Source organism: Nannobrachium achirus, assembly GCF_963921795.1.
Source record: "Nannobrachium achirus genome assembly, chromosome: 10".
NCBI classification, from domain to species: Eukaryota; Metazoa; Chordata; class Actinopteri; order Myctophiformes; family Myctophidae; genus Nannobrachium; species Nannobrachium achirus.
This window is the reverse complement of record NC_137819.1, coordinates 24,441,012-24,462,886: the sequence shown is the minus strand read 5'-3', so window position 1 is coordinate 24,462,886 and position 21,875 is coordinate 24,441,012. Positions and strand designations below refer to the sequence as shown.

At 42.2% G+C, this 21,875-nt stretch overlaps 1 protein-coding gene across 1 annotated transcript in view; it reads right to left on the bottom strand.

Annotated features, from left to right (window-relative positions):
* Positions 1 to 350: 350 nt before the first annotated feature.
* triqk (triple QxxK/R motif containing) overlaps positions 351 to 21,875 on the bottom strand; it is a 54,483-nt gene continuing 32,958 nt past the window's right edge. Inside the window, exon 4 of the mRNA XM_080734940.1 lies at positions 351 to 3,728. Coding sequence (XP_080591066.1) covers positions 3,621 to 3,728 — 108 coding nt within the window. The 3' untranslated portion in view covers positions 351 to 3,620. The remainder of the gene's footprint in view (positions 3,729 to 21,875) is intronic.

The following is a 21,875-nucleotide window of genomic DNA, read 5'->3' as shown; positions in this document are numbered from 1 at the left end:
ACTATTTTCCAAAAGCCTGAGTAAACAAGTCTCTCTTCAGAGCGCACTTGAAAGAGTCCAATGTTGGCGACGGTGTCTGGCGAATCGCCATGGGGAGATATAGTTGTGTTGTTGGGGGTGGGGGGGTCTGGCCGTACCAAGGCCAGATCAAATGTAGCAAGAGATCCGGACACCCGCCATAACAGCATCATTGACAAAAGTGGGCCTTTTTTCTAAAGGTCAGGAGGTCATGGGAGAGAGAGGGGGAAAACAATAAAAGAGGAAACTGAATGTTCCCCATGTCTGTCTCAGATGTCAAGGATCTCACATCAACCCCCACCCCACCCCAAAAACAGAGAATGTTGTTCTTTGGCTTACAAAAAGCTCCTTTAATGTCAAACACACAGTATTTCATTCACTCCCATTACAAAAAAGGAAAAAAGAAAAAAATGTCAGAGACCACAGAGTATGCATGTATAGAGGAATGGAAGAGAGGAATGATTTGGTATCATCATTACACTTTGTGAGCTTGTAGATCGGCTATTTCAACTATCAATGTTCTTTTGAAAGTATAAAGTTGTGAAAATATGTCAGTAATTGCTTTGTATATTTAGTTTACATGTCATATCTGCCATGTGCGACTTCAAAGCCTACAAGCCAAACGGAAATGTAATGGTCAACAACAAAAAACACAATTAAATCGTTGATCGCAATTATTTGGGTGACAATTAATCATCATGTAAAATGACACAGTCTGTAACTTTTCCCTGTATGTTTTCATAATTATACTTTTTTTGATTGGTAGACAGGAATCAGATTTTTTTTTCTTTTTTTTTTCTGTCTACCAAAACAAACAGCGATAGAGCAATGTGTTTCTGCAGGTAACCCACACACAATCACCACAGTACCCCAGTAAATCAAACGTGTGCATGAACGGGGAAAAACATAGAGCTGTTTGGAAAATAGAAAGTAATTAAATTTGCATTAAAAAAAGAAAATCGGAGGCAGTGCAGTAAGAAAAACAGCAAATGGAACCTGGCAAACCAAACCTCTTTCGAAGAGTGAAAAGCAACAGGTTGTCAAATGGAAGGTCATGCGTTCCAGAGCCCTGCACCTCGCAGGTTCAGAGAACAAAAGAGCAAGATGATGTGATGTCAGGAAAGAGCCTTTTACAATCCCAAGAGTATAATGTATAGTATATTGTCTGTGTCGAGCATAAACCTTATTGTATTTATTTAAAAAATCATTTCATTATACACATAATGTCATAAGTCGCACAAAGGTAGCTAAAATAGAGTTCACGAGGTGTTGCGAGCTTGTACGGTAGATGTGCCATTTAGCTCATTTTCAAAATAGTTTTAAGGGTCTGTGTGGGTTTTAGGGAAGGCCGGGTTGATAGTGTTTAAGAATGTCAGTGGGTTTTTATAGATATTGAAATATGAAAAGCATTAACAATAGCGTGTGGCTAAATAATAACTACATTGGATCCATTGGGACAACAGGTGCTTTTTTTCCTTCCCATTTCCTGAAAAGTAACTGTCTTGTCAAACAAGATTTCGACCTGACAATGATATAACAAACACACACAAGGATATATGCAACAGTCAAAGACCTCAAGGTGTTCCGTGTATCTGAAGCTATTCAGCAGCCTTCATACTTTCCCTTCATGTGAAATGAAAAGCTGGCGGGCCCGTATTTGTAATGCTAATGGTGTGTGTGTGGTGCGTGCCGTGGACGACGTGCGTTTCTCCGGGTTACGGTTACCATATATTGTTCTGTATTCCACGCACGCGTTTCAATCAGGAGGGAGAGAGAGAGAGAGGAGGGCTTTTGTGATCTTTTTAATCTCACACTTTTGCAACCCGTCTTCCAGATCTCTGTCGTGATATGAGATTTTTTTTTTGTGCGGAGGAATGCAAGGCCACGGTCACATCCCTCGACGTGACATGGATTTCCATTTTTTCCATTAGTGCGGGAGGAGGGGGGGGGGGGGGGGGGACATTACGGAGCAGGTTATTGGCTATCAGAGCCCTGTTGCTCTTCACAGGCGTTAGGAAGACGTGTTCCGACATTTGTTCGTAATTTGTTCAACAATCTACCGCTTTTGTTAGTTGTTTCGTAACAGTTTTTTTTTGTGCCACAAAGTAAGCGTTTGACCCAGCCTCGTATTACTATTTGTCACTGAGCGTAAACCTTGTATACCGTTACTGTTGGGCAGAAACCTCTCATCTCCATATTCCAACTTTTGGTGTTTTCTTTCTTCTTTTTTCGTTAATCAACGGCCTACTTGATCATAGTACAGCATCACACAAAAGCATCAAAAGTGGCAGATCTACAAGCTTTCGAGCCCATAGATCTGCCACTTTTGCATTTTTTAAATTTGAATCCTGAACAGTTTTGGACACATGAGGTTTCCATCCGACAGAGACGATGTACAAAACAATTACTTTTCAGGAAATGGAAAAAGAACCTATATAATAAAAAAATTGCAAAACTAGCTGATCTACAAGCTCACATGATGTCACATCGTAACACATTGTGAGCCTGTAGATCAGCCATTTCCATTACTTTTGTGCACCGCCATCTGCCATCATATCAAACATAGGGCATCAATTAACGAAGATACTTAAAAAAGGTGAGATATGGAGATACAAGGTTTCTACCTGACAGTGACATGTTGCTTTTATCTTCAGTGGTCCCCACGTCAAAATAAATCTTTATGCATTACAAGATACATCATGTCATATAAGAATGTCAAGGTGCCACATAAGGTGCCGTTAATCCCAGAGACGCAGGATGTGAACAAACACACAATAAAAAATAAAACAAAAATGGTCAGAATCTCATAAGGCTTAAGACTTCAGTGGATTGATGCACAGATGCCGTCTCTTGTACAGCAGATGCAGTTCATTGTTGTCACATCAAAAGCAAACACACAGGAAAATAAGAAAAGGTGCTTTAAGAGTTTTTGTGAGACAGAAGAAAGAGTCTTGGGGGTCTGAGAAGCCTCAGGTTGGATAGGGGGGGGGTTCAGTCTTGGGGACTTCTTCAGATGGCCGTTATGACGGTTTCAGTGTGTGTGTGTGTGTGTGTGTGTGTGTGTGTGTGTGTGTGTATGTGTGTGTGTATGTGTGTGTGTGTTAGGGCATTCACGAATAGTGATTTTTAGTATTCAAATTATTCGACCTCAAAGTATTCGAATAGTCGAATATTCGACATGTAGATCTGCTATTTTCACAATATTTATCTGTGGAACTGAGTCACATTAAATGTAATACCTACAATTCCAAGTGCTTGTCAGGGTGGGGGTCCTCAGTTCAAATATGTTTATTTTGGGGGTCACGGCCTAAAAAGGTTTGAGAACCCCTATTATAGAGCATTAACAAATTCATCCACCATGGGGCATTGACAACTCATTCTTATGACTTCCTATCTAGCCAAGCTTTATAAACTATATATATTTTTAAGGAGAAAACAATAAAACAAATTAAAATAAGCGAATATTCGACTTCGGTGAACAATGTCGAATAGGTGACTTTGATATTTGAATATTCGAAAATTTGGTGAATGCCCTAGTGTGTGTGTGTGTGTGTGTGTGTGTGTGTGTGTGTGTGTGCGTGCGTGTGTGTGTGTGCATGCCGTCAGTCAACGTCCACGTCCAGGTTGATCTCGGTGCTCAGGTTGAGGTAGAAGAAGGCGTAGACACACAGCATGAAGAACACAATGGCCATGATGACCAGGAAGGCATCCTTAAGGAAAAAGACAAGAAAATGCATTTCTTGTTTATTAACTCTTTTACTGCCTTTCAGGTTGTTTATAGTCTGCTCACAGCCATCTAAGGGTTAGGGTTAGGGTTAGGCCATCTAAGTAGCGTACCTTTGCGATTTTATAGAAACATAGACATCCATTATTTCCAATCGCGGTCTTTGTGTGAAAGACGGCCGCATCGCTCACGGAGTCGTGAAAAAAAAATCACAACAATATGGGCGCAGCCATTACGAAGCGAGACGCTCCTCCTCCCCCTCGGCTTGCTCCAGTTTTCAAACATACTGTAGAAAGAGAAAGTAGATCCAGGCTGAGAAAACGACCAGAGAAGTCATCCCGCCGCCATTATTGTTTCTGTGCGCTGAAGATAACAGACTTATTGCGGCTTCTGCTGCAGACACCCGCGCCACCCCTCATCTTCAGGCTCTGGCCGGGGAAAAGAACGAACGCTCGTTATGGCGCCGGGGACATGTGAAATAAGAAACGAGCGCTCGTTCGGCGGCAAAAGAGCTAAAGATCAGGAGAGATGGGAGAGACCCCTGCTGCTCAGAATATAGAGCTTTAACTTAAAACTACAAAACAAATAGCGTATGCTACCTTTAATACAATCAAGTCAGATAACTCATTCACTAATGTACTCTCCAACAGCAGTGTGGACCTTACATGCATATTCCCACAGATTCAACCAAGCAGAACTTTGCCGGAGACTCACTACCAGGGCAGCAATTTCATGGAGGCCATGAAGGCCACGGCATGGCCTGAGGCCACAGTGGACTTAATGCCGCAGCTGACTGTACTTTCTCCTCTGTCTCTTTCTGGTCAATATGTAGACAGTAGACACCGTTGTCTCTTTCTTGTTATGTAGACACCAGTGTCTTTTAACTCCCCCGAGTCCCCATCTTTAACCCAATCCAGTGACTTTAATTGGTGCAGGGCTGAGCATGGATCAGATTGTAAATACCATCATGTATCTATTTCACTGCAGATTAGGTTATCATCTTTAACAAATTCTTTCAATGATTTCAATTATTTCTATGATGGCCTTCCTGCCCTGGCATTTGGCCTTTGTGCCCAAAAAAATGAACACCAAAGGCCAAATGGCCTTGCCCCTAAAAGGACGAAATTCCAGGCCTGCTCACTATTGTTGGATTTGTATTGTTTAATTGTCTCAAGCTAAAAAAAACAAAAAAAACGGCAGGCAGTCCCAGAGAAGAGGCATTCGACTTGAAAACGGGTGGTTTTCGGAGCGCCGGTTTTCATTATGCGAGCGCTCTCTCTCTCTCGCACGATAACAATCTTCATCAGCGGGAGTTTCATTAGGGGCCGAGTGTTGAACAATGCCAGTTGTTTCTTGGTGGGGAGAAGTCATTAGCAGGGAACTTTCTAATCAAGGCTGAGGGCTGTTCTAAGAGCTCAGCGTGCGGCGCCACTGGAGGCTATTAGGAAAAAAAGACAGTCGAGCGGCATAGTGACTTTAATGTAGCGGCGGGGTCACCACGACCAGAGATGTTGGGGACAAAAGTGTCCCTGGCGCACTTCCAGTAGAGCCATCTTGACATAATTTTACTGCCTTCACAGGTGTGACCAATTATTTATTTTGAAGTGAACATTCAATTCGATTGCTTTGTTTGTCTTTGTTATCCAACTGCTCGCAGCTTCAGGAAATAATATAAATTATGTTTTTCTCCTAGTTAAAGACAGCAAAAAAGAAGAATAAAATCATAAAAGAATAAATGGTCCAGAGAAATACAGTCAATCTAAATAAATAAATAAATCCTAAAAACTAGAAGAATTCATGTAATTAAAAAAATAAGAAAGAAAAACATAACCAGATCCATCAAAATGGAATGAAATTCATCTATAGAGTTCATCTCATCTAATGCATAGGAATGCATACCTCCCAAGTTCATATACCTACAGTAGTAGGGAGAAAGTAGTTCAAAAGTCTGACTGCCTGGGCAGGGCCGTAGCGCGCCTAATCGGCGCTCTAGGCGAGCTCTCTCGAATGTGCCCCCCCGATTTTTGCGGGTTTTGCCGTGAATTTAGTCGGTTTTGGGTCGGTTTTGGGCTGGTTTGGGTCCACTCCCTCCATTTCGGCGCCCCCTCGGCGCCCCCTCTAGGCTGGCGCTCTAGGCGACCGCCTAGTCCGCCTATAGCTAAAAACGGCCCTGTGCCTGGGCAAGGAAACTGTTTCGCATCCTTAGGGCATATGAAAGACATTTTTAAGTAAGCCAGGGTATTTATTTGTCCATGCGGTACAGAGGTTAAGAAATATTTCAAACCAATTGGAAATTGCAAGTGGTTGCTGTGACTCAAGTCACACTCGGATTTTGGCAAATGGATTTCGTCCTACCAATTTGAATTTTCCGCATTCAAGTCAAAATGTATTCACTAATAAATGAATGCCCATATTAATTTGGGGAGTGTGTGGGTTTGTGCTTGCGTGCACGTTTGAGAAATAGACACTGGAGAAGACAAGAAGAACATGATTTATACTTTGTGAGCCGGGGTTGTGCACCAAAACATCTGCAATTTTCAGCTTTCGGCTTATAGTGTTAGCTTAAAATTAAATGACCCGCACACCATCTACACTTGCACAACAATATAGGGACAACTTTATTTAAGCAACATTTCGGTCAATGGACCTTCTTCAGGCATCTGCAGACAAATATAGAGTTAAAACCTGGCAAACAAAATCGGCATTCTAAAATGTTGACGTCCTCAAAAGTATAGCAATATGCGTGCATATGTGCATGTGTGTGTACGTGCGCGCGCGTGTGTGACTATGTGTGTATAATGCAGTATTGCCTAGTCATCATCAGCAGCGTTGGTCTTCATTAGCTGCGGTCCACGTTTATCTCCTTCCCGGCAGCCTCCAAAACAGCTTAACCCATTTAGAACGGGTACACATTTTGTGTATCATTATTTTATGCTTTAACTATTGAAAAATAGCAGATATACAAGCTCACAGCGCGGCACCGAGTGCCGCGCTGCGAGCTCGTAGATCTGCTATTTTTGAAAAGTCGTGGACATTAGAATTTTGACCCGATTCTATAAGTGTCTTTTGAATCCTTCTAATTCTAGGCCTAAATGGGTTAAAGTGCCCCTCTGCTTAATTGGAAAACTTTTACATTTCATGCACTTTAGTTTCATATATTAACTGGCGGGCCTCCTAGGGCTTGATTTACTTTTCTATTTCTCTGGGGGTGGGACGGGGAGAGGGGGAATTGTTATCAAATCGATAGTTTTTTCTTTGTTTTTCTCCGACCCTCCCTCGAGTTCTTTGAAGCTTGATTATAACAGTTTTTTTATTATATCCTTGCTGTCGGGCAGAAACGCTGAATCTCCATATTTCACCTTTTCACGATTTCTTTAATCATTTCATTTTTTGGGGGGTAAATTAATGCCCTACTTTGCCTTACAAGAGTGTATGGCAATAGTGGAAAACAGTTGTTTTATAATAACAATAAACTAGTAAGACCCTCAGGGTGACATGTGACCTCACCCCCAAGGGCCATCTGGCTAGTGATGTATATCGGACCAGTTACCCATATATGGAGAGGGGATCCGTCTTGGCCATATATGGATTCTGTTAGTGTGGTATGTGGCCGATGTGGCCTCCATATATGGGCATTCCCATATGAAGTCCTGGTAGATAAGGGCTTAATATTGATGACATCAGGGAACTCCATATATGGGCATAAAAGGGATTCTGTTAGTGTGACATCACAGTGAAGTCAGAGCAACAAACCCATAGAACCAGTGTCAGGCGTTATAGACAGGCAGAGATACATGCGGTCAAGCTGTGACCGTTCACATACTAATCTGCGACCTATGGTGCGGTCGCAAAAAGGAACAATTTTTGGACATGCAAGGTTTCCACCCGACGGCAACAATATCCACTTTTAGAGATAGAGAAGTGCTCCTGACTAATATTAGCAGGGGCTCTCGTTCAATATGTCATTTTTATTACACCCGCATTTCCTGGTACACTAAGATGCCCAACGTTATTAGAAATGAAGCTACATACAAAGCTCTCAGAAATAAATGGGTTGATATCCTGCTAAAACTCCATCCCAGAACTCATCTTCTCCCCGCTCATTGTATAGGCCTCAAGTAGCGCTAAGTGGAGGAGAGAGTATGACCAAACACAAGTGACCTTCTCAGCACTGATTGTCAACATTTTTTTCTTATTTCAAGGACCCCCGGTTTTGGCATGCACTTGGCCAGAGTACAATGGTTCCATTTGTCTCTCATATCAATCAATTTCCTATGCACCAGGATCAATGGAACTAGCGTAGAATACTTACCAAAGAAAGAAAGAAAAAAAAAAAAGATGTATTTATTTATTTTATCTTATATTATTCTCAAAATCTGAAATGTTTTTGCCCAGCTGTGGGAGCACACCTGCGCCTGATTGAGATCACTGAGTTCACTCCAAAGTCTGAATAAGAATAGACGAGGGGGGCTATAGAGCCGTATACGGACCTGTTTTGAAGCCTGTTTTTGGCAAATTCAAGCCATCTTGGAATTGTCTGTCCCGAAAACCAACCAGAAACGAATGATATTGGCTAGAAGGGCAGCGAGGGCCTCACATCACACACACAAGCGTCTGTATTACTATACTTGTGATAAGCACATCAACATTTTAGGACAGGGGTCTTCAACAGGGGGTCCGGGACCTCAGAGTTACAACAGGGGGGCCGCCAAATCTTTGTTTGCACTATAGGCTCATGTTTTTTACATTAACCACTTGAACCCTAGCCTATTCTGAGTGGCACGTTAGCCAAAAATAGCAGATCTAGCTGCGAGGCGTTGTAAGCGTGTAGATCGGCTATTTTTGGCAGGTTGAGGTTTGCAGGAAAAACAAGAGCAGACTAAATTATTTGACGGTGGTTAAATGTCTGAAAATACACAACACTCCAACATGATGACAGTGCTGTCAAACACTTGTTTGAAGCAGGGACCCCCAATACATATTGTATAATATGTAGTGGGGGTCCCTCCTTCATCTCTCTCTCAGCTAAGGGGTCCTTGGCCTGAAAACGTTGAACGTTGAAACATTTGGCCCTCACAAATCACATAGTGATGGAGACCTGTGGCACGTCTTCATCTCCGCACCGACAGCAGCTGTGGCACGCTCGGCATGCTGGGAGCCCGCGGGTTCCCGTCGCCCTGGCGACCAGCCACGGGCTCAGCAGACGTCCCCTCATCTGGCCCTCCTTTTGTTGTGTGTGTGTTTGTGTGTGTGTGTGTATTAAACAGGCCCAAATTTCACCGAAAGTATAGTAGAATTCAGGGGTGTCGCACATAATTCCAGGCCCTGCATGGGTACAAGGATTCACTGCGGGCCCACCATGAATGTTCTTCATAGGGGGGAGGGGGTTAACCCATTTAGACTGGTAACGCATTATTTTGTGCTTTAACTATTGTAGCAGATATACAAGCTCACAGCGTGGCACAGAGTGCCGCACTGCGAGCTTGTAGATCTGCTATTTTTATTTTTTTTGTGAACATTTGTGCAAGTCTTGTGCAAGTGTTCAAATCCTTCTAAGGTTTTTTTTTGAAAAACCTATATTTCCCACCTCAAAATATTTAGTTCCAGGGACCCCGCAGAAGCAAAATTTGAGTTGCAAATGTCCGCTTAAAAAATACATTATATTCAAAGATTTGGACACATTTTCACGACTTTTCGAAAAAAGCAGATCTACAAGCTCACAGCGCGCCGTGAGCTTGTATATCTGCTATTTTTCATTAGCTAAAGTATAAAATAATGAAGGCCCCTCCACCTTGGGCCCTAGTAACTCAGTCCCACTTTTCCCCCCCTTGTGACGCCCCTGGTAGAATTTGTCAAATAGACACTGTGAAAACCATTTTCCTGGTCCTCCTCAGAAGGGAAATGATGGGTTGTTTTTATGATTATAACATATTTTTAGAGCTAGGGAAAGATCCAGGCCCTGATCACAAGCTAGATCAGATATTTTCTAAGAAATCTATTTGTCTTTTCTTCTTTTTCTTTAACCTGGAATGTTGTTGTAACAACATAACTCCTGTATGGGAGTCACTGGCACAAAATATTTTCAAAAGAGGTTCCATGGCCAAATACATATTTTTTGAGTCCTTGACATGAAAGATGTTTGAGAACCACTGCTATATAAACAACATTAGACATTGACTGACCTGGCCTTGTCACTTATTTTGGGCAGTGGTGGGGAAAAGTTGTAATTTGTTTTACTTAGTAAAAATACCAATAGGCCTACTGCAATGTAAAAGTACAAAAGTATTGGCATCAAAATATACTCGACTGAGGCAGATTCTAAAAACACCTAAATCCTGACCTTAGCTTTCTGAAAAACGTACTGTATATTTATTAAAGAATTACAAAATAATGATGTTGTCATACGGTAAGTATACTGTACATAGCAACAAGAACCCCAAAAGGGGTTCCCGTCTTAAAAATCTTAAAAACAAGTAATAGTATTTGGCTTTGTGCCGAAACGCATTAGTGTTCAGATTTAAATGGAACAAAGCATCTGAGCCTGTCTTGCATCTTCATTTTGGTGTGCTGCTTTTTCCACTTCTGTGGATCCTTGAGTATCAATATAAAGTGTTTGAAAATAGCCGATCCACAAGCTCACAACGAGCTTGTACTATTTTCAAACAGCCAAAGTTCAAATTAGGCCGCTGCGGGCGAGGGCCGGCCGCACTTTGGCACTCGCCCTCTCTCAATTAGGCCTGAAGTTGTTAATGTATGTTTTGTAATAATAATTAAAATCTACAAAGTAGATGTTGTGTTTTCAAATAATTCTAGTGGAGTAAAAGTACAATATTTGCCTCTGAGATATAGTGGAGTAGAAGTAGAAGTATTGAAAATCATAATATACATAAGTACTTCTAAATTGTACTTAAAGGGGAAGACCACCCATTTTCAATATTGAACTATGTCATTAATATACCTTAGAGGAGTTGTGTGGAAATAAAATTTAAAAAGTTCCCCCTCTTCTGTGTTGCCTAGTACTGGAGGATTGATTTTGGGGTTTGTATTGAAAAGTACAATGTGTGATGTCATCAAGTTGTACTTTACAATACAAACCCCAAAATCAATCCTCCAGTTCTAGGCAACACAGAACTATTTTTTTATTTCCACACAACTCCTCTAAGGTATAGTAACCCTTCCATAGCCACAGGGAGCCCCTTAAAAACCCTGAACAGAGGTACTGCCGCTCAATCTTCTATTTATTTATAAACATGTTTAAAAAAAACAATGCACCAAATGCTAACAGCGTGTAGTGTAGCGCCCCGTGCGAGCGAGCGATCCGTGTATAGAGTGCATTTTAGGATTCATGCTGCAGTAGGCTGAGTTTCTCCATTCATTTGCGTGCGGCGAAACAGGGAAAACAGCGATAAAAAACAGCACCCGAAAGTACATTCCGTCTTCGATGCACGCACAGCGATCTAAACACATGTAATCCACTCATTGTGAAGCCTTGATTTCGTCTTTCGTCTGATCGAAAAAGACTCGGAGATGCGCTGGCCAAACGGCTCCTCCCAGCATGGAAGGGAACGTAATGGCGCCTATGCATTCTTCCTGGCCCAGTTGCAGATGACGTCACATGATCGGTTTGGGGTTAACCCCTTACAGGGAGCCTCAGAGACACAGAGAACGACCCGCGGCTGTTTAATTATGATTAATTTCATTTTTAATGACCTAGTACGGGAAAGTACGGGCGGCTAATTGAGCCGACCGGGCAAGTACGGCCGGCTTGCAAAGTGTTGACATAGTTCAATATTGAAAATGGGTGGTATTCCCCTTTAGGTACAGTACAGTACCTGAATAAATGTAATTAGTCACTTTCCACCACTGATATTGTGTATTCATAGACCTGGGTTGCTCGTTTCTCTCGCAAAATCTGGCAACGCTGGCAGCCAGCCAGCCAGCTCCGTATCACTGCTGTACAACAGGCGTAGCAGAGCTACCGGCTCATGCAGCGCGACGCACGCCAAAATACATACGACTGTAAATAAATTGGTATGAGAGGGCCGTAAAAGCCACAGGCTCACAACACATACGCTGGCTGTCAGCGCTCATAAAAAAAACACTTGGAAGGTGTGAGAAAGCCCCATAAAAGCTAACAGCCAGCGGAGACGACACATCCAACAACATGAGCCAGGGGTAGCCAGGACAAACACACACACACACACACACACACACACACACACACACACACACACACACACACACACACACACACACACACACACACACACACACACACACACACACACACACACACACACACACACACACACACACACACACACACACACACACACACAGTGGACTGCTTCCAGCTAGTTGTTGTTTTTGTTTTTTTTCCTTCATCAAGCAGAACAGCTGTTTTTCGATGGCACGGTTTGAGTCGCTGCCTGGTTCCTTTGTTTTTAGCTTTTCTTTTTTTCAGGATGAGCTTAACCCCACAGCATCCATATTCTGGAGGCAAAATGTACCAAAAATAGCAAACAGAAGGCTATTTATATGGCAAAGAGGGAAAAGGCAGACCAAGTACGGAGCCAACTCAGGCAGGGGTCTTCAACGTTTTCAGGCCAAGGACCCCTTAGCTGAGAGAGAGATGAAGCAGGGACCCCCTCTACCTATTTTATAAATGTGTGATGCAGATTTTCATCGATAAAGATTCATAGACTTGATTGGCAGCACTGTCATCAGTCTGTTGGTTTTGTGTTTTTAGTAGTTAACTTGGCCTTTCACTCTGTAATTGGTCTGCTCTTTTTTTTTTACCTCTACGCCCAAACCTACTTGCCGAAAATAGCCGATCTACAAGCTCTCAACGCCTCGCAACGCGAGACGTTGAGATCTTGTAGATCTGCTATTTTTGGCTAAAGTTCTCCTCGGAATAGGGATGCGAGGGTTCAAGTTGTTCGTATAAAGAATGATCCTATCACAAAGGCTTGGCGGCCCACCCTGTAGTAACTCTGAGGACCCCCTAGGGGTCCCGGACCCCCTGTTGAAGACAGGTCTAGTGGTTCAAGAGTGGATAACCTAGGACAACGGTAGCCTTTCTTACTGGAACTTTAGTTGCACTGACTCTGACCTCTAAGGACCTTCCAGGGAGGGTGCTCTTGTGCGTCTTGCTGCGTCACCCTCTCTTGTTTCTTTCTTTTTCTAGTTGTTTTTATATCGCACTGACCTTTGGACACTCTGCACTATTAGGTTGTGTTAGTAGTTTTGAGTATTTTTACTTGTGTTTGACATGATGGTGAGATAGTCCGAATAAAAAAAGGGTGATTTTTGACTGAACGTGGTTTCGTCGGTAAAAGTATTTTTCTCAATTGATTCTTGTAGCTTAGGGTCACCTCTTAAGGAATCAAGAGGGTGCCCGGTGATATCCCTTGAGCGTTTTTAGTTATTAACCCCTTAATGCCCAAACCACTATAAATCAACCCAAAATGTCAAATTATGGCATTTCATGCAAAATTCTTGATCTAAATGCATAAAGTTTGCTTTCTACAGTGTTTATCCATGAAAGTGCATATGTACAGTGCATTAGATTTAATATTTATGCATTTTTAAATATTAACCCCTTCATGACCAGAACAAATACATCTTTATTAGATATTGTGAAATTGCACATGCAGACATCAAATCAAATGCATCATATCTGCTTTCTACTCATTTCAGATGAATGCATATTAACTCTTTCATGCATTTTAGTTATCTTTTAGTTATTAACCCTTAAATGCCCGAAAAAAAAAAAAGATCCACCCAAAATAGAGTTTGATGGCATTTCATGCAGGGAGGCAAGCTCTTCAGAAGATTAGGTTCTGATTCTGAAATGACTTTTTTTGGCATTTTAAAATTCTGCTCTATGGGTTGACTCCTGGCCGGGCCCCTCCTACGTCTCATGCTCTCACCAGGTCCAGGACCATGTGCGTTGCACCAGACTCCAGATCCAAACTTTTAATTCATTCAAAGACTTGCACAAATCTTCACGTGTCACATTCAGGGTCCGGCCCTTGCCCCTGTTCTACCACACTTCGCTCGCCCCCTCCCCTCCTGTGAATACCTGATTGACAATCTGAACTCTTCCCGGTATCACAGCTGAGAGCTGTTGACTAATGATTTAAACCAGTCGGTGTTTGCTCTCTGAGCTGGATCATTGTTTTGCTGTCAGTTCCTCAGTCAGTCTGTGTATGTTTGTACTTTTGTATATGAGTTGAGTGTATGCTTGTTTTAACTTTAGTAAAGTCTTCTTATTTGCACTCCTTGGTTTCCTGCATGTACTTTGACATCGAGTTCTGCATTTGGGTCCTCACCACCACAACACCAGATCGTGACATCACAAGCTTGTAGATCTGCCCTTCTTTTCTCCAGTATGGACAGGCTGATGTTTCTTCAGGAGGTCTAACCTACTGAAACCCTTGTCACACTGTTTACACACAAAGGGCTTTTCTCCATTGTGGATACGCTGGTGCCTCATCAGAGTCCCTGAGTCACTGAAACCCTTGTCACACTGTTTACACACAAAGGGCTTTTCTCCATTGTGGATGCGCTGGTGCCTTATCAGAGTCCCTGACTGACTGAAACCCTTGTCACACTGTTTACAGATGAAGGGTTTTTCTCCAGTGTGGACACGCTGGTGTGCCTTAAGGAGATCTAATCTACTGAAACCCTTGTCACACTGTTTACAGATGAAGGGTTTTTCTCCAGTGTGGACACGCTGATGTGTCTTCAGGTGGACTAACCTACTGAAACCCTTGTCACACTGTTTACACACAAAGGGTTTTTCTCCAGTATGGACACGCTGATGTGTCTTCAGGTGACCTAACTCACTGAAACTCTTGTCACACCGTTTACACACAAAGGGTTTTTCTCCAGTATGGACACGCTGATGTCTCTTCAGGTGACCTAACTCACTGAAACCCTTGTCACACTGTTTACACACAAAGGGTTTTTCTCCAGTATGGACACGCTGATGTGTCTTCAGGTGACCTAACTCACTGAAACCCTTGTCACACTGTTTACAGATGAAGGGTTTTTCTCCAGTGTGGACACGCTGATGTGTCTTCAGGTGGACTAACCTACTGAAACCCTTGTCACACTGTTTACACACAAAGGGTTTTTCTCCAGTATGGACACGCTGATGTGTCTTCAGGTGACCTAACTCACTGAAACTCTTGTCACACCGTTTACACACAAAGGGTTTTTCTCCAGTATGGACACGCTGATGTCTCTTCAGGTGACCTAACTCACTGAAACCCTTGTCACACTGTTTACACACAAAGGGTTTTTCTCCAGTATGGACACGCTGATGTGTCTTCAGGTGACCTAACTCACTGAAACCCTTGTCACACTGTTTACAGATGAAGGGTTTTTCTCCAGTATGGACACGCTGATGTGTCTTCAGGTGACCTAACTCACTGAAACTCTTGTCACACCGTTTACACACAAAGGGTTTTTCTCCAGTATGGACACGCTGATGTGTCTTCAGGTGACCTAACACACTGAAACTCTTGTCACACCGTTTACAGATGAAGGGTTTTTCTCCAGTATGGACACGCTGATGTGTCTTCAGGTGGTCTAATCTACTGAAACCCGTGTCACACTGTTTACACACAAAGGGTTTTTCTCCAGTATGGACACGCTGATGTGTCTTCAGGTGACCTAACTCACTGAAACTCTTGTCACACTGTTTACAGATGAAGGGTTTTTCTCCAGTATGGACACGCTGATGTGTCTTCAGGTTACCTAACTCACTGAAACTCTTGTCACACCGTTTACAGATGAAGGGTTTTTCTCCAGTATGGACACGCTGATGTGTCTTCAGGTGGTCTAACCTACTGAAACCCGTGTCACACTGTTTACACACAAAGGGCTTTTCTCCATTGTGGATACGCTGGTGCCTCATCAGAGTCCCTGACTCACTGAAACCCTTGTCACACTGTTTACAAACAAAGGGTCTTTCTCCAGTATGGACAGACTGATGTCTCTTCAGGTTACCTAACTCACTGAAACTCTTTTCACACTGTTTACACTGGAAAGGTTTTTCTTTGGTGTGGTCATGCTGGAAATGCTGTGTCGATACCACAATGAAACTCTTATCACATAAGAGGTTTTCTTTCATGTGTAGGTCATCTAATGTTTCTTTACTTCTCCTGGCTGTGTTGAAGTCATCGCAAGATCTCGGTTTGTCTGTGTCCCCTTGTGGCTGGCCGGTTACACAGCTGGTGATTGCTCGACAGGAAGATGAGGGCAGCTGTCCGTTGTCCATCATTTGACGGTAGAGGTTGTTGTGGCTGACTCTCACAGTAAATTCTGCTTGCAAAGGCTTTCTCACGGTCATACTCAGACTAAATGTGACGTTTATAAACTGTGTCACATCTTATTCAGGTCGACCAGAGCTCTGGTCTGATGTCACACAACACAAACCATTGACATCATTCCTAATAAAACCGATTTGCACATCTGACAGTTGCAATTCATCCATCTGTGAATTTAGTTGAATCATTGAATCAAGTTGATGACCAAAACCGGAAGTAAAGGCTCAAGCTTATCGTAAATGTGCCTGTTTATGCCCATCTATGGCCATCTGGCATATGCTATGCTACGGGCATAGCATAGCATAGCATATTATATATGCCTCAATGTTATGACGTCACCCTTTGCCCCTCTCTGATTGGCTACGGGCCCATGGCATAAACACAGACACTCAATCTGGGACAGCCGGCCCATATCTGGGAATGCCCATATATGGACATATTGTCAGTCAGTCAGTCAGTCTAGTGTGGTTGACGTGACGTGACACACTTGCAAATTAATTCTGTCCTTGTCCCTTTATGCCCATATATGGAGATGCCTGTCCCGATGTCATCAATATTAAGTGCATATCTGGGAATGCCCATATTTGGCAATGCCCATATATGGCCGCTCCATATATGGCCAAGACAGAATTCATTTGCAAATCAAGACTGCTGACTATCATCACCTGGATCTCCATATATGATGATAACAACAGTGAACCTCATCAAACCCTGGATATCCATACATGGAGACGACTGGATCATCTCCTAGATCTCCATATATGGATGCAATGCGAGGCGTTGTGAGCATGTTGATCTGTTATTTTCACAATAGAACCGTGTTATGCAAAATGTAATGCCTCAACTTATTTTGGGGTCACAGCCTGAAAAGGTTGAGAACCACTGCATTGGGAGAAGGATGCTGAAGATGGAGCGGCCAGGCAAGAGGATATAGTCCGGGAAAAAAGGGTGATTTTTGGCCAAGACCACTTCCACGTGAAACATTAAAACTTTCTTAGAAAGCTAATTTGAAGCATCTGAATTGAGTATTGTGCATAAAATGTCATAAATCAATTTTTTTTAGGGGATTTTCAGTTTCAGGTGTGAAGGAGTTAATATCTAAAATGTTCTAATGTGAAATCAAAAACATTTTACATATCCACTTTCATAGATAAACACTGTAGAAATCAAATTTGATGCACTTAAATCAAGTATTTTGCATGAAATGCCATACAACTATTTTGTGTGTATCTTTTTGTTTCGGGTATTTAAGGGTTAATAACTAAAATATGGAAGGCTTGAAAGGGTTAATATGCCTTCATCTGAAAGGAGTAGAAAGCAGATAATTATGATGCATTTGATTTGATTTCTGTGCATGTGCATGTGCAATTTCACAATATCTAATTTTAAAGATTCATTTCTGGTTATGAAGGGGTTAATATTTAAAAATGCATAAATATTAAATCTAATGCACTGTACATATTCACTTTCATGGATAAACACTGTAGAAAGCTAACTTTATGCATTTAGATCAAGTAATTTGCATGAAATGCCATAAAACTCAATTTTGGGTGGATTTTTAGCGGTTTGGGCATTAAGGGGTTAATAACTAAAATTTCTCAAGGTATATCACTGGGCACCCTCTTGAATCCTTAAGAAGTGACCCTAAGCTACAAGAATCAGTTGAGAAAAAAACTTTTACCAACAAAACCACGTTCACCCCCACGGCTCCCGGACTAACATACTTGTTGCACTAACTAGCATTTATGGTCACTTTGATTTGGGGGCACTGTACTATATTGATAGTTGTGCCTAATGACATGGATTGTGCATGCCCATGCCTAGATAATGCACAATTTTTTAACAGCTTTCAAACAAAAAAATCCGCTTGGAAATCCGTTCAGGCATTCATGAGATAGAAGCCTTCAAAGTCAGACAAAACAAACATTTTGCCATTTTTGGGGCTAAACATGCAATTTCGCGATTGCGATCATGCCTAATACATTTTAGGCATTTTTGGATTTTTTTTTATAAAACTCTGCCAACTCGGGAAACTCGGGCTGTGGCAGCCTGGGACTACTGTAATAACTCGGGAAACTCGTGCCTTAGCAATCAATGAGTTAACACTTACTGCCAACATTGTTTTTCGACTTTGGTCGTTCCTTGCGTCACTCCGATTTGCTCGCAGAGCCCTCAAAAAGATACGCACGAGTGTCCTGGAATTGGAAAATAATCCCTGTCCATTCGCGTTGATCCACTCCAAAGATGGCTGCTTCCGCGTCAAGCTTGACCCATAAGCTAGCGAACAGCACCATCCAGTGTCAAAATAAGGATAGGTCGTCAAACTGCGGCGGCCTGGACCAGTAAATTAGTTAAAAGATCTTGCAGAGTTCAATAATAATGGGGAATAATAAAAGGGAAACTGTCATATAACCACATGACTTGAAGACACTAAAAGAAGAAGAAGCATGCTAACTTTCTATTAGGAATCTCCATTGATGAGGTCAACGGTAGGCATGTTTCTGAACTGTCCCCACTCAGCAGCCTGTCACTGAGACACAAGAGTGCGTTGACAGTGAAACCGAGCTCTTCTTATAATCTTAAGGAGCTTTAGTGAGGACCAATTATATGTAGATAAGGCTGAAAATGTGTGGAGTTTAAGCACATTTGCCAGTCTGTATTAATAGGATCAAAGAGGAGAGACAGAGTCGAGATTGTATGGGTCTTCAACAGGGGGTCCGGGACCCCTAGGGGCTCCTCGGAGTTACTACAGGGGGTCCTCCAAATCGTTGAGTGATAGAATGTTTTTTTCTCCTTTTCTTGAACCCTCGGGTCCATATTCGGGGGAACTTTAGTCAAAAATAGCCGATCTACAAGCTCACAACGCCTCGCGCTGCAAGGCGTTGTGAGCTTGTAGATCGTCTATTTTTGGCAAAGAGCTTTGGTGTAGAGGGGGAAAAGAGCAGACTAAGTACAGAATGATAGGTCAAGTTTCGTATTGACGGTTTCGTATTGACGGTTCAAGTGGTTAAATATCTGAAAACACAAATTAACATGAATCCAAAATACACTGGTGATTTTGCCGTCAAACAATGAAACTATATGGAATCTATGATAAGGTTGTGGGGGTCCCTGCTTCATCTCACTCTCAACTAAGGGGTCCTTGGCCTGAAAACGTTGAAGACCCCTGGTATGAAGGCATTCAAGTCGGTCATTCATTAACGAAAACACATAAAAAATGATATATTACTAAAATATGGAGATAATGGGTTTTAGGCCTGACGGTGACAAAATGACAGCAGGGAGGGAGAACCAAAGTCATTATCTGCAGCCTGTATCCTCTGCCAAATCCATAAGCGCTTCCTCTACACTTTTTGGAGGCTTGGTGGCTAAACTAGACCCAGGAAAAGAAAAGGAAAACTGCAGAGTGCTGAACAGAAGGCTAGCATGCCAATTAGACATGCCAGCAGGCTGTGCTTCCTATGCTGGGAGCTATCACTAAGCGCAAACTTTTGATGGTACTGTACTGTACTGTACTGTACTGTACTGTACTGTACTGTAGTGTACTGTACTGTACTGTACTGTACTGCAGTGCTTCTCAACCTGGGGGTCCCCAAATTATTTTGGGGGGTCCCCAGATGATTAACTTTATGTGCAATGTTGTTTTCTCACTCAACAGTAAACAAACCAACATAAAGTTTAAGTGTATCTGCACATTTCTAAAGTGACAATTTAAGGACTTTTTAATACCTCTAAAATGACAAATTAAACATTGGCCAACTGTCAAATATTAGAGGAAGAATTTGTGAAAATAGCCGATCTACATGCTCGCAACGCCTCATGTAGATCTGCTATTTTCACAATAGAACCGTGTCATACAAAATGTAATGCCTCAACTCTTAGTGCTTGTCAGGGTGCGGAGTCCCCAGCTAAAATGTGATTATTTTGGGGGTCACAGCCTGTAAAGGTTGAGTATCACTGCTGTACTGTACCTGAACGGCCCGTCTTATGCAGCGAAATCCACGCCAGTTTTAAGCGCAACACATACTTTTCCCGGTTCGAACTACAGTTCGGCGAGTCAGCACAACTGGTGGTGCACTGGTTCTGAAGAAAGTTCCGAAGCTCGGAATGATGTCAATTTGTAGTTATAGAGTATATTGCCTCCCTTTCCGAAGAAAGGTTTTCAGGTTACGGTATGTCTTAACCTTATGTTCTGTACATACCTGCTGCTTATTATGCTATATGTACATACATGTACATATAGATTTTTCTCTCTCTCTCTCTCTCTCTCTCTGAAAACAACAAAAATGATAGAGCCTGCACAAAAAACAATTTCACGCACTGATTTACACCTGTAAACCTGCAATGTGATGATGACACTTGCTTCAGATTTGGTTTTTAACTATCAATTCTTCAGCTGCAGAGAGAGAGAGAGTAGTCCTGCAGAGTTTGCAGCGAAATAATAACGTTATGACACTTAAAAAAGTCATCCCTGTGAACCGGGGAGGGGCTAAGAATATCAATGGAGGGGGGGGGGGGGGGGGGGCATGAGAGGTTTAACATAAGTGGGATTAATATCCTCATCTCTGAGGTATTTTTAATCCCACCTCGGAAAAATTATTCAATCTTCAGTGTAAAAAAGAAAAAAAATGAATTATTCATGAGAAGTATAAATATTTCAAGATATGGACGACTCTAATTGGATTAAAGACGTGCTTAATGAGGGCGCGCGTGTCGCATATTTTAAAACCGGACCGTTTGGCTCCGGGCGCTTCATCCTGGTCATCTGAGAATACATTATTTCATCCAATTTGTATGGTACAGTAGGTTGGTACAAGTTAACTATGGGCCACATCTTGTATGGTACAGTAGGTTGGTACAAGTTAACTATGGGCCACATCTTGTATGGTACAGTAGGTTGGTACAAGTTAACTATGGGCCACATCAGCAGTGGTTGGAGGTGGGCTGCCTACTCTTACATTAAGACATTTAGACCCTGGTGTCACGTAGGACACACGTAGGTTTCCCAAACAGTGGGTTGGGACAAAAATATGTAAAAACACTTCCAAAAAAAAAAAAGCAAAAATCACTATTCTGACATTTTTTTCAAAGGTATTTCATAAAAATAAATCAAATCATTTCCAGGGAAAAAAAGGGGGAGAAAAGTACCAGATCTACAAGCTCACAACTTAGCACAAAGCAACACACAGTGAGCTTGTAGATGTTTCACTAGTTTGGGCAAAGCCCAGGCAGCATCCCATCCTCGATTGCCTCCTGAATGAGCGACAGAAATGTTGTCTCCCTTGCGTGAGACCTGGGTTTGAATCCTGGGTTGGACTTAAAAGTTACAGATGACAGCTTTGAACTAAACATCTCTTTTTTAGTTAATTTCTTTAAGTTATTTAACCAACCAATTAATGTATCTCTGCAATGTTAAACACAATCGGAGGCACTAACGTTTTTTCTAGTGTCACTTAAAACTATGCTTTCCTTGATTGACAACCGTCGTTGTTGAGGGACTTGCAGAGACCACAAAGCGTAAAGCACAAAATGCCTCCCTTGATACGGAGGCAGCAGTTTGAACTAGGGATGTCAGCGGTTAACCGGTTAACCGGTTAGCCAACCGTTAAGAAATAACCGGTCATGCTTAACGGTTTCACGGTTAATTGTCATAATAATATGATCGCATTTTCCTGGTCCTGCATAGTGTTTTTGGCTATGGAGATGTGATTTTGTCAAACAGACTCTGGGAGGCGCAAGAGAGTAAGTAGTCTTATGTCATGTCCAATCGAACAGTGAATGAGAGAACAGCTGTT